The 12,317-nt window shown below is 38.6% G+C and overlaps 1 protein-coding gene across 1 annotated transcript in view; it reads left to right on the top strand.

Moving 5' to 3' along the window:
- The window catches only part of POLQ (DNA polymerase theta), a 53,372-nt gene that overhangs the window by 13,628 nt on the left and 27,427 nt on the right, over positions 1 to 12,317 (top strand). The window contains exons 7-14 of the mRNA XM_086464607.1: positions 90 to 236; positions 1,274 to 1,486; positions 4,771 to 4,913; positions 6,318 to 6,522; positions 7,431 to 7,573; positions 9,912 to 10,105; positions 10,422 to 10,546; positions 12,003 to 12,246. Of these exons, the coding sequence (XP_086320733.1) occupies positions 90 to 236; positions 1,274 to 1,486; positions 4,771 to 4,913; positions 6,318 to 6,522; positions 7,431 to 7,573; positions 9,912 to 10,105; positions 10,422 to 10,546; positions 12,003 to 12,246 (1,414 nt within the window). The remainder of the gene's footprint in view (positions 1 to 89; positions 237 to 1,273; positions 1,487 to 4,770; positions 4,914 to 6,317; positions 6,523 to 7,430; positions 7,574 to 9,911; positions 10,106 to 10,421; positions 10,547 to 12,002; positions 12,247 to 12,317) is intronic.

Genomic DNA, 12,317 nt, shown 5'->3' with positions numbered 1-12,317 from the left:
TTAGTTAATAGAAGACGGTAGTATGCACAGTGCTTTTAATGACAACTAATGATTTTAGTAGAAACTATAAAAATATTTTCTCTCTCAAGGTTCTGCAAAAAACTCAGCCCTTGTCCCAGTTGTTGTGGACAGAGAAGGGATTGATGAGGTTCTGGATCAACTAAAGCGTTCTATCTCAGGCCTGGACTCTGTGCTCCAACGTACTTTGCCGTGGGGAGTGGCATTTCATCACGCAGGTATTTCTGCTTATCTTAGTCTTGAATTCTGTAATGGTCAAGTCATATGGGTTCTTTTTGCTGTAGTTACTGGTTGCTTTTTGAAGCCTTCTGTAGCTTATGAGCGAATTAAAATGCTTTGAGAACCTCACAGTTAGAAGTAAACTTGAAATTCTTTTATTGTGGCTAAAGACTTTAATTCACTAATTGTCATGATGAATCTCTCTGTTGTGTTGGATAACAGCAACTTTTTAAATATACCTTGTTTTTTTTTCTATGAGATGCCTGAATGCCCAAGCATTTTCAAGTTGTCCCTAAAGGTGCCAGAGTATTTCAGGGTAATTTTCCTCAACTTTTCCTCAACCAAAATAGATGAGAAAAACTATAACAATGAAAATAAACCTAAAAGAAGCATGTGCCAGGAATGCTTCTGGGTAGATTTTTTATTTATTGCTTAAGTAGGTAATAGTGTATGTCACCTGTTGATTCACTGGGAGAAAGAACTGACTCTGGAAGAGAGAACAGTAGCTATGGCATTGAATAATTCCAAATGCTTCTAGAGCGTGGATTTCTTTATTGAGAATAAAATTGACCTGAAGCCCTCAAGGAAATGTAGAAAGATACATATTAGACCTGTAACCTAAAAGGGAAATAGTGAAGGAGGATTCCAGGGTCAGGACAGCAAATGACTGAATCCTAGTTCTCTACTGTGTTCGTTACATCTGTTTTTCTTCCTTTTGTTTTATTTTATTTATTTATTTACTTGTGGTGCTTGTAGATATGTAATAAATAGTTGTTCATCTTGCTACAATGTGTACAAGCACCTTAGAAAAACTAGTTTATAACTATTACTGTCAATTGAATAATAATGGTGAAATTTTACTTCACTCATGGTTAGAAAGAAGTTAACTGAGGTAGTGTTGTGAGTCTAGTTCCTAACACTGAATGGTGAATGTTCATTAGGTTTGTTTGTTCTTCCCCTTGCTTGGGGGTAATATTATTACCTCTTAAATGCAGCCTCACCATTACTAGATTTGGTAAAAGTTGTCTCTCCTCAGGTCTCACTTTTGATGAACGGGACATCATTGAAGGAGCCTTTCGCCAAGGTTTGATTAGAGTCCTAGCAGCAACCTCCACACTCTCATCTGGAGTGAATTTGCCTGCACGCCGAGTAATTATACGCACTCCCATGTTTGGTGGCAAACTGCTGGACATTCTTACTTACAAGCAGATGGCTGGAAGGGCTGGCAGGAAAGGAGTAGACACAGAGGGTAAGCAGAGGCTTTATTAACATTCTCTAAGAACGGTGTTAATCTGATTAAATCCAGGGCAGTGTTTTGCAATTAGTGACTAATCGTGATGAATTTCTTTGGTATTCAGTATGATTACATTAATCAAGATGAAATTGTTTGGTATTAATGGGGTAAAAATTGTAATTCCCAGGGGATTCTTTTCACTGCATGAGACTTACTTTGGTATTTACACGTCAGTTACTTCAGGAACGGCTATTTTCTCCTTTGAATTCTTGTTGATTTCTAAGGCTGTGTTGTTCATTTGCCTTAATTCCGTGATCCGTGTTTTTACAGTTTACGAAAGCATTTACTGTTTCAGTGAGAAAATTTACAGTAAACTCTCATTGGACAGTCCTAAAATGTAAGAAATGCATTTAAAGTCTGCAACCATAATCTGACAAACTACTTCTGTTGTCTGAGGTTCTGATTTGGATTTATTAAACTTCCAGTAGAGTTAACCATAACTTTTATGGACCTTGAAAGTAGTAATGCAACAGAGAGACAGGGAAATATGAACAGTAGTTGACAGATAATATGGTGGCTTCATGCATACAGCGACACTGATTGATGTTCAACAAAATAATCCTGGCCTGTTACTCTAATTTGCAATGGAAATTTATCTTCATGGATGATATTTGGAAAAATTGTGTTTACAAGGGTAAACACAGTAGAAAATAAGAAGTTCAACAGAAGCAGGAAGTGGGATTTGCCCTACTGATGGTTTGATTGGCACTTGCTGGAACCCTCTGTAAGCAGACTGTTCTTACATTTAACTTTCTATTTTTGCCGGAGTAGCATAGCAACAGAGCATTTTGCGACCTATATCTCTGTGAGCTATCCCTATGTGTTGAAGAAAAGGGCAGCTGCATTCTGTATTTTGAAATTTTCCAGACTTTGTCATTTGAGTGTAGCTGGCAGGTGTAAAATTACGTTATTCCTTGAAGTTTCTTTTTTTTTCCCCCTTCAAGTTACAATAATTAGTACCCTTTTTTGACAGTCCTGATATGACTGTGTTTTGCGCAGTAAGCAGTTGATTTTATGCTGATGAGCTTCATGAATGTACCATTTTTTTTCCACTCTGCAGAGTCTTTTGGATGAGAACATAAAGCTACATTACCAGCTGCTACTCTTTCACAGAGTAGGGAGACTGGAGGACAGCAATTTCAGCTGGAAAAAATGCCGTATGTGGATATGAAATTCAGCTGAGAGACAGAAGATAAATGCTGTTAGGTTGATTTCCTCCTCCCCTCCCAACATTGTAGCGTTGGACTGTCTCAGGTTTTGATTTTTAATTTTTTTTTTCTGATTTGATGGAAATTTAAAAACATCATTTTAGAAAATTAAATTGGATTATTTTTGCATTCATCAAAACTTTCATGTTCCCAAGGTGAAATAGGTAAAGCTGTTCAATATCACTAAACAAACCCTAGAAATACAGTAAGGCCTTTTTTATTTTTGATGGAGTTTTATGCCTAGGTAGCCAGAGTCTTCTGGTGTTTGTCTAGTCTGATGCTAACCTAGACTTCCCCTCTCAGAACAGCTTGGTTCCCTTTTTTTAATTTTTTTTTTTTTTTTTTTACTGTTGACTGGGTTGCAATTATTGGCTTTAAGTTCTTAATGGCATCTTGGGGAAAGCATTGAAAGCGTTTCCCTCAGGTCTTACATGACTGTCAGATGATGTAGAGCCAAGTGCATGCCTGTCTGCTGTTAGATTTATCACACTGAAGAGTCAGTTTTCAGAGGGAACTGATATATTGACTATATCAATTTATATACTGAATATATATTCAAATGTGAAATGAATGAACATTCTTTATTGCTACAATCAAAATAAGCTTTGCTTTCACAAGACAGTGCTTACAGACAGTTCATCTTCTGTACTCTCAGCTCTGGCAAAAGAACATGGTCAGCAGATGTCAAAAATTTCACCTGGCACAATGAAAAAAAAAATCCCGGAGACGCATGCTCTGAGCATGTCTTTCATCCTAGAATTCATTTATGTAATTATGTTTAAGCTGTATTCAGTTACTCACCTACACTGCATTTGTGGTATTTATTCTGTTCATCAAATTTAAGTGCAGTTGGGTTTTCCTTACCTCTGGATTTGCTAATTACTGTAGCACTACCACAGCTATGGTTTTATCCTAACTTAGCATCTCTAGAATCTTACTAAGATACCCACTACCAAAATTACCTTAGTGTCCAGGCTACATACGCTTAAATCTTAACAAGTTATCATAAACTTATCATGATATTTACTGTCCAGCTAAACCAAATCTAATGCTTTCTTCTTAGTCAAGGGCAAGCTTGTCCTACCCCTAATTCATTGATCCTGTGCCAACTGGCAAAGCTTCTAACTAGCTAGGTCTCCCAGGGACCTAGTTTCTCTGTGATGGCTTTGTAGAAAAAAATCTCCTGTATGTGACCACTGTGTTTTTCCATGGGTAGTGTGTACTATTATCTTGTTGAAGGAATTGGCCCATTATTTTTATTTTTGTTTCATGGCTCTGGAACCTTTTTTATGTCCAGAGAATTTCAGTAGTTAGGGATTAACTTAATGTCTGATAAAGAATTTTAAGGTAAGGTGTATTTAGATGTACTTTTACTGGAAAACATTCAGGATACTTAAGATTTTATATGTATGTGTGTATGTATATACATGTGTCTATGAAAGTTCAGAGAATGCATAGTTACTTAGACTAACAACTTTGGATTTCTGAATTGCTTCGGTGTCTGTGTTATTTCATTTCGGGGGTGGAGGCTGATTGACTTAACACAAACCGTCAAAGTGCTGTGCACAGCTTTTATGTTTTCTTCTTGCTTTTGAAAATCTTTTCAATGTAATAATATAGTGCAGAAGAAAAATTGATGCCACTGTATATTATAGCTCTAGTCAAATCCAGAACAAGGAGCGAGAGTGGTTCAGCAGCAAGGCAGATGCACAGAGAGGCTATAAAAGCTCCTTAGCTGATTTGGCAAGACCCTGACTAGCCTAATGTAACTTTGAAGTTTGCTCTGCTTTTAGTTCTTAAGTATTATGCATCTGTGAAGTTCTTGCATAGCAAGGGATATACACTGTTCAAGGTTGTAAAGAAGTTTCTCTTTTTTTTTTTTTTTTTTCCAAAAATACCCACTGTTTTCCATTCCAATAATATGTCCTTGATGAACAGTAAATAGCTATCACAGTGCTAAGATGCAATACTGAAGTCATTAATGTTTTGTGTGTTTGTTTTGTTGTTTTGGTTGCTTTTCTTTTCCTATAGGTGAGAGCATTTTAGTTTGCAAGCCCTCAGAAAGATCAAAAGGAACTGCTCTACTTCAGGGATCTCTCAAGCCTGTTTGCAGTTGTTTGCTTAGAAGAGAAGGGGAAGGTGTTGCTTCTAGCATGAAAAGAGCAATACTTGAGGTACAGGGTACATGGAGAGGGATTAGAACAGTGCTTGCACTCTTGTAATTGGCAGATGGTTTCTGTGCACTTTCTTTTCCTTCTGTTTACTCCCTTGCCAACCCAAGCAGCTTCAGAAGAAAATTACTTGTGTCTGCCAGCTTGCTTCAGTATTCAGCATTTTGTTTGGTATGTTTCATTCTCTGCTTACTGCAGATTAGGATGTGAGCAAACAGGGGTTACTAAGCTTTGTTTTGCATTTATACTCAGACTGCAGGCAGAAATAAGTTTAATTCTTAAACTTCATGACTTGACAGTCTTAACTGGGAAATGCTTGTGAATTACTGGTCCTAGACGCTTTGTAGACTGAATTGGGCCATAATGACATTTGTGGAACCTTGTAGGGCCCCTCAATGTATCTACCTTTTTTGCACAGAAATGATAGAAAATTTGTAAATACATTTGTGGTGAACAAACAGGTGTGGCACCCAGTTCACACCTTCTAGCCTGCCCTCCTCTGTAGGGTTCCCACAGGAGTGAAGAGGACCAAGTGGGTGCTATTCCACATAGGTGAGGTTATCTCCTTTTCCAAAGTTGCTTTTGGGCTTGAACTGAATTTAGACTCTTTAAATACAGTTTGTTTGCTGTACTGCTCTTTCTGTCTTGTGAAAGCTGCTCTGGTACTTAGAACTTGGTTGTGATTCCATCGATTTTGAACTTTTAGCAGACCAATGGAATTTCTAGATGTGTTTTTCCACATAAGAGCTATCTAAAAGATGGGGGGGGTATCCTTTCTGGTGGTGTTGCTTTATAACATGAAAAACAAATCCCTTGAAACTAAGAAAGACAAAGTTTTTAGTTAAACACCTTGCTGTCCTGTGGAAGACGCACACATGGAAATGACTCACAAGGAAAAAGCAGTTCGATGAAAACCAAAATGAAAACAAAAACCAAGGGAAAAAAAATTCCCTCTCAGGAAAACAATGGGATATACCATTCATATTTATTAAGAGAAAACTTAAGTATGCTGGAAAGCCTTAGGAGAACTCCTCCTTCGTGGTTTGCTTTTTTTGTCTTCAGACAATTGCAATTTGTGTTCTCACCTTTTAAAAGAATTTCACAATGTTGGCTAAGCAAAATGCCTAGGGCTAGTCTCAAACCTAAATTGCTACTGTGTGTATGTCTGCCATCAAGATTTTATAATTTATTCTTTTCCAAGCTTAGTCCTCTTACTTCTACCTAAAGTGTCTAACATCTTGCCAAGAAAAGCCCTTAAAGGTTGGCAGTTGCTTTGCCTCATGTTCCCCTCTCATACTGGCTCTTTAAAACTTAAGTATCTGATGGTTCAGTCTGTTTTGATTCTCCAGTCTAATGTTCCATCCTACTGCCACTCTGGCAATATGAACAAGTAGTTTTCTTCAACAGATCATAGTGGGGGGAGTGGCCAACACTCCAGATGACGTGCAGACGTACGCTTCTTGCACTCTTCTTGCATCCAGCTTGAAAGAAAGCAAGTGGGGAAATGAGAAACCACAAGAAAAAGTACAGACTGGACCTATTGAGGCTTGTGTGGCATGGCTGCTGGAAAATGAATTCATTCAGGTTCTGGACTCTGGCAATGGTGTGAAAGGTAACATTGATGTTCTTCCCCGTGATTGCAGTTAGCAGTCTGGAATCAGTAAATCTTCTGCAGCTGGGGGGATGCTCAAAGTAATTTTATAATGAGGACTTCCGTGCATTTTTCTTTTTGTTTTAAAGATTCATGTATACCAAGAATTTTTTTAGCTTTCTGGAGGGTGTCTTTATACCTGCTTTAACGTTTTTTGCATGCATGTGTTCTTGGAAGGCCTCTCTCTGCACATCTCCTCTAAGACTGATGCATCCTTGTCTATAAATTCCCAAAATATCTTTAAACAAGGCATACTTTTACTACAGGATTTGTGCATATTAACTGTAGACTATGATTTTTGTCGTTCTGAAGAAGAACCAGTACATGCTAAAGTCTCTTTCACAACCTCTTGGTGTACGTGGTTACACTTTTTCCTGATTTTGGATATTTTCTTAAAATAGCTAAGGATGAGACTCTTACAGTAATAATAAGAATCCTCATTACAGGTTAATTTGTATCTCTCTTAAGAAAAGGCTATAGGAGATATTTGATGCTCATAAGAAAGAAACATTCAAAATGATAACTCCTAGGCAGGATGGCAGATGGGATTCCAGTGGCTTTTGTTCAAATAGCTGTCACAACTGTTAATCTGAGTAGTTAGACAGATCCAAATTTGTGATCTGGCCTCTGACAAAGGCTAGTTTAGACTCAGACAAGTCTAACCCTTTTATTGTTTCTATTTTCCTGTCTAAGGAATGGAGAAATATGCTATTTCTTCTTGAAAAAGCAGTTGGGAAAAGTTAGTAGAATTGATGTCTATAAAATACATTGCAACCTGAAAATGAGATATAAACTTGCACCTAGATGTTTCTCTGTGTGTGTGTTTTGTTTTTTGCCTTTTTTATTATTATTTTATTTTTTTTAAATAGCAAAGGTGTATCATCCAACACATCTTGGCTCAGCTACTCTTTCCTCCTCTCTTTCACCAATTGAAGCCATGGAAATCTTTGCTGACCTGCAGCGAGCTATGAAAAGCTTTGTTCTGGAGAATGATCTGCATATTGTCTATTTGGTAGGTTCCTCATTCTGTGTTTTGTATTTTGTACGGCCAAAACTAGGGGAAGGAGAGAAAGCACAATGCAGAGTTCTTGAGGCCTCCATGAACATAGGGGTTTTTATGGGCTTTGCTTAGCCCATCCTTCATGAAGAAAAGTTTCTAAATTGAATGTTCTTCAGAACTAGTCTATTCCCATAGTGTCTGTTGTGTAAGCAGGTGCATGTCCATATAAGCCCATTACTGTCACTCCTGACTTCAAAAGGTTTCAGAACTTTGTAAGCTTTGGGTATAGGATAATGGTAATTTTTCTGAGACACTTGATGGAACAAATTGGTTTTGTTGTGTGTTTGGGATCAGCAGGTTTCATCTCAGGTTACTTTTGGAGATTCAGAAAACTTTTGGGGTTTTAGCATCTATTTTGCCTACAAAAAGCCTCAGAGAACTACGCTGCTTTCTTCTTATGGACGGGCCTTTCTTTGGTTCAGTAACAGTGAAATTCATCTCTGATTTAGTTTACTTGCCTGGCGATGCTGCCAGGGCTAAAGGAAGGAGCATGATAAATCTTTTGAGGGGAAAGTGTCCCAAAGTTTGTCAAGATTTATGTGCGTATACACTTAAAAAGCTAAGCAATGCTATTTAAGACCTTTGGAGAGGAAGCCATCAACCTGTGAAGATCAGTGAGGAAACAAGATGGGTTTGCAGTGAACGTCTTGGGATTCACGGCTGCCAGAGGCCTGTCATGCAATCATCATCTGAAATTTGACAGTCATCTCTATTCTCCTTAAGTATAAAGAGTATCATCTTTATCATGCTGATAAATCAAAGGCAAAATTTGGGCATCTTGCCAGGAAAAAAGTTCACTCCAAGGAGACTATACTGGTGGTTCCAGGAGTTGTTGAGCTACGGGACAGGGGAGGCAAGAGACTGAGGGTGCCTGTCTCTGCTTGCTGTATTCATTAACCTAGTTATTGGCTGATACTGATAGATTTTGTTGGATCTGCTAGTGTCCCATATGTACCCATATCTCTGTTTTAGAGGACCACATTATGTTTTGTTCTGTTTCTGCTAGGCAAAGTGGACTGTTTTGTGTCATGTGTCAGTGAATTTTTTCCCAGTTTGCATCTCCAAAACAGGAAAAAAAAAAAAGGATGAAACATGTTCATTTTCTGGGGTAGAGACAGTGATGGCTATATTTTTTTACCCGTACTTTTTAATTGCAGCAGCTTGTCAAATGTCATTTTAAATCAAAGATGCTGTTGAACAAAATGTTCTTGAGATTCTCTTCTATTAAGCTAGCCTAAAACACTTTCTTGCAAGTCTGTTCATTTTCAAGGCCGAAGGTTTATTGAGTTTTGGTGGCTTTATTTATTTATTTCTAAAAATAATTGTTCTCCATATGTTTCTTATGGGCTACAGGGAAATTATGTACTATAATGCTTTGTAGTTCTCATAGGCTTGAATCTTTTACTTGTACAAATATGAGACTGAATTCCAAGACCTTGTATTTTAGGAAAGTTGATTAAGACAAAAAAGTGTTTGCTAGGCTAGGAAAAGGGCTTACTTTAAAGAAAAAAAAAAACAACCAACAAACAACAAAAGACAATCCCCCACCTTAATAACTCTTATTCTTCTCAGTAGATGAAGGGGCATGGATGATTTACAACTAACTATGTATCTGGTATTCTGTGTTATGTTAAATGCTCCCCAACAACTGTTAGTTATTTCAAAATAATTAATCTTGCAGTATATCGATGCAGGGATGAAGACATTTTGTCTCTTTGTACTGAAACTGACTCTGTGCTGACTGAATGATAACAGAATTGGTTTTCTGTCTAAAAGTGTGTGAATGCTCTGCATGGCTTTTTTTGTTAGTGTTAATAAAAGTTGAGATTTCTTTTACTCCAGGTAAATGAAAGCTTCAGCGAGTTCTGGCAAAATCTATGTTCCCTCCTGATTTATCAGATGTCTTGTCAGTGGTTAGTGTGGTTGCTAGTGGTTTTAACAGGTTGATAGATAACTATCAGTTTTGTTAAAAAAAGAATAAAGTTTTTGTTAAAGGAGAATAAAGATGCAGCTTAAAAATCTTCTAGTGTCTTGGATTTAGGCAGCAATCTGACAAAGATTCCAATTGTTTAATCATTAGAGTACCCGTGTGAGTCAGATGTACAAATATTAAAAAAAATGAGGTTAGAAGAGCTTTTACTTTCCTCTGGGTACATGGTTATGACTCAGTGCCTCTGAGTGGTGTGTAGAATGCTCTAACCACGTTCCCTAGGCTGTATTTTTGTTTACCCAAAGCTCTGTTCTGTTTATTTCTCTGAAATAGTTTTTTGCATTTTCTTACTTTCCTTAGGTCACCCCAGTGTATGAGGAGTGGACCACAATTGACTGGTACCAGTTTTTCTGCTTATGGGAGAAGCTGCCCGCTTCAATGAAACGTGTGGCTGAGCTGGTGGGGATTGAAGAAGGCTTTCTGGCTCGCTCTGTAAAGGGCAAAATCATAGCTAAAACAGAGAAACAGCATAGACAAATGGCCATCCACAAAAGGTAGCCACAAATGGGTGTGAACGTGCAAAGACTAGAGGCTATAACACGTGGAGTGGACAGGCTCTGTGTCTGTTTTCAGGAGCTGGCTCTCTTGCTGAGTGAGCTGATAGCTCAGAGAACCTGGACCTGGTCTGCTCTGGACTGAGAACACTGCTGGCACAAGATGTTTGTGCTGATGTTTTTGGAAGCCATCTTCTCTTTCTTGTGTGTGCTATGCTATAGTGCCCTTCTGTCCAGTGCTATCACAGTGCATTTTGCCATGTACACTAATGTGCCCTGGATGATGATTTTATTTCCATGTATACTACTTATACAGGTTTTTCACCAGTCTGGCCCTTCTGGATTTAATCAGTGAGGTTCCCTTAAAAGACATGACCAAGAAATACAACTGTAGTCGTGGCCAGCTTCAATCCTTGCAGCAATCTGCTGCCACCTATGCAGGTGAGTTGTCTGGGCAAAATACCCCAGGAGTCTTGGACTACTCTGCTTTCTTTCCTTCCACATACAGGCATAAGATAGCCACAGTGTGGTACTAACAACAATCAGTCTTCTAAAACCACTTCCAGCTTTATAGCTTAATCTGTGGTTGCCCCTGCTTTGAGATGGAACCACAGAGTGTGTTGTGGGAAGGGGGCCAGCTGAGTGGAATCAAGCAGTGCTGTAGCACGCTGAGGTCTGTGGAAGTCATCTGTGTACTGTGCAGGAATATAGTTTGTTCAGTACTAAGTATGGAAATAAGTACAAGTCCTTTCCTTTCAGGAAAGAGTACCTTTCAGTGTGGGTAAAGTTTGGGGTCTCTAAGACTTAGCATGTCTTTCTCCTGGTTGCAAATTTAATTGGCTGGAAAGTCTAAGTTTGTAGTTTTCAAAACAGAATGAGTAGTTTCTGGGTCATTTATCACCAGAGAACAAGAGGTCAGATAGTTGTCACCTTTAACTTAACTTCCTTAAGAAGGCTGTGGAGGAGTAGAAGTAACAGGCCACCATGTGACTGAGATTTTTTTTTTTTTTTCCTTGTTGCCTAAGTCCTAAGTGGGTCTTCAATTTTTGAGACAGTTTTAGCTCATCTTGCGAAACCCTATGTGTGGGTTGCAGCATGAGTCAAAGCCCCAAAATGAAAAGGTCACGCCAACTGATGCAGAGTAGTTTAAATTAATTCTGGTAGTATAAATAACTTTTTGGTGTAGCAGTTTCGTAATTCTCTATTCCTGGCGTTAATAATTTTCAGAAAAGTGAAATGAACTGTTGACATGTAGTTAAGAGATACGATAGAAGTTGTATTCTATAGTCACTGTAAAAATAGTGAGGGATGCTGCGTCTTTCAGTTATTTTCATATTCTGTAGATGCGATCTGTGAGTAAGAAACTGTCTTTTCCCTGCTCTTTTCCTCCTCCCATGCACTGGGAACTGCAGTTGTAACTTTTATCATAGGCTTTGCTACCTGCTATGATGTTCTCAGCAGCTGAAGTTCTGCAGACCAAGTTCTGCTCTTATGGACATCTGTGATGGCGTTCCTCAAAGCTCTGTGGCTTTTCTTAGTGCCTCTCGTCACTGTTTTTTCTGCCTTTTTTTTTTTTTTTTTCTCCAGTGTGTTTGGTTCATAGGACTCCTGTTACAGGAGATGCATGTGCTTTACTCTTTCAAGATTAAGCGTCTTTGGAAAAGCAGCGTCATTCAGAATTTCCACCTCACTGATAAACTAGTTAATTCTAGATTAAGCTGAGTTCTGTGAGACCAGCTCCTAGCCATAGTTGCAATAAGCATGAGTTAGTTTCTTTAAGTAATGGGAAAGTGAGAAATGTAAAGTGAATGCCTATTCAGATGAGGGGGGAAAAATGAATCCAGCTTAGTAGAACTGGAGCCAGAGTTAAAACATTGATGTAACTTCTGTGTTCCAGGAATGGTAACGGTTTTCTGTAATCGACTGGGCTGGCACAACATGGAGCTGTTGCTCTCTCAGTTCCAGAGCCGCCTCACTTTTGGGGTTCAGAGGGAGCTTTGCGACCTGGTACGAGTGTCTCTGGTGAATGCACAGCGTGCTAGGATGCTTTACAATGCTGGCTTTGTCACAGTGGCTGATCTTGCTAAAGCCAGTCCTGATGATGTGGCAACTGCTCTGAAGAATTCAGTACCATTCAAAAGGTGAGAAATCAGGAAGTTCGGAAGGCAAGAAAGGAGTTTGTTGGTAAGGTGAAGGGTTGCAGGATGAAACC

This window comes from Leptosomus discolor, chromosome 1 (assembly GCF_034619465.1).
Source record: "Leptosomus discolor isolate bLepDis1 chromosome 1, bLepDis1.hap2, whole genome shotgun sequence".
NCBI classification, from domain to species: Eukaryota; Metazoa; Chordata; class Aves; order Leptosomiformes; family Leptosomidae; genus Leptosomus; species Leptosomus discolor.
This window is presented reverse-complemented; position numbering and strand designations above follow the sequence as displayed.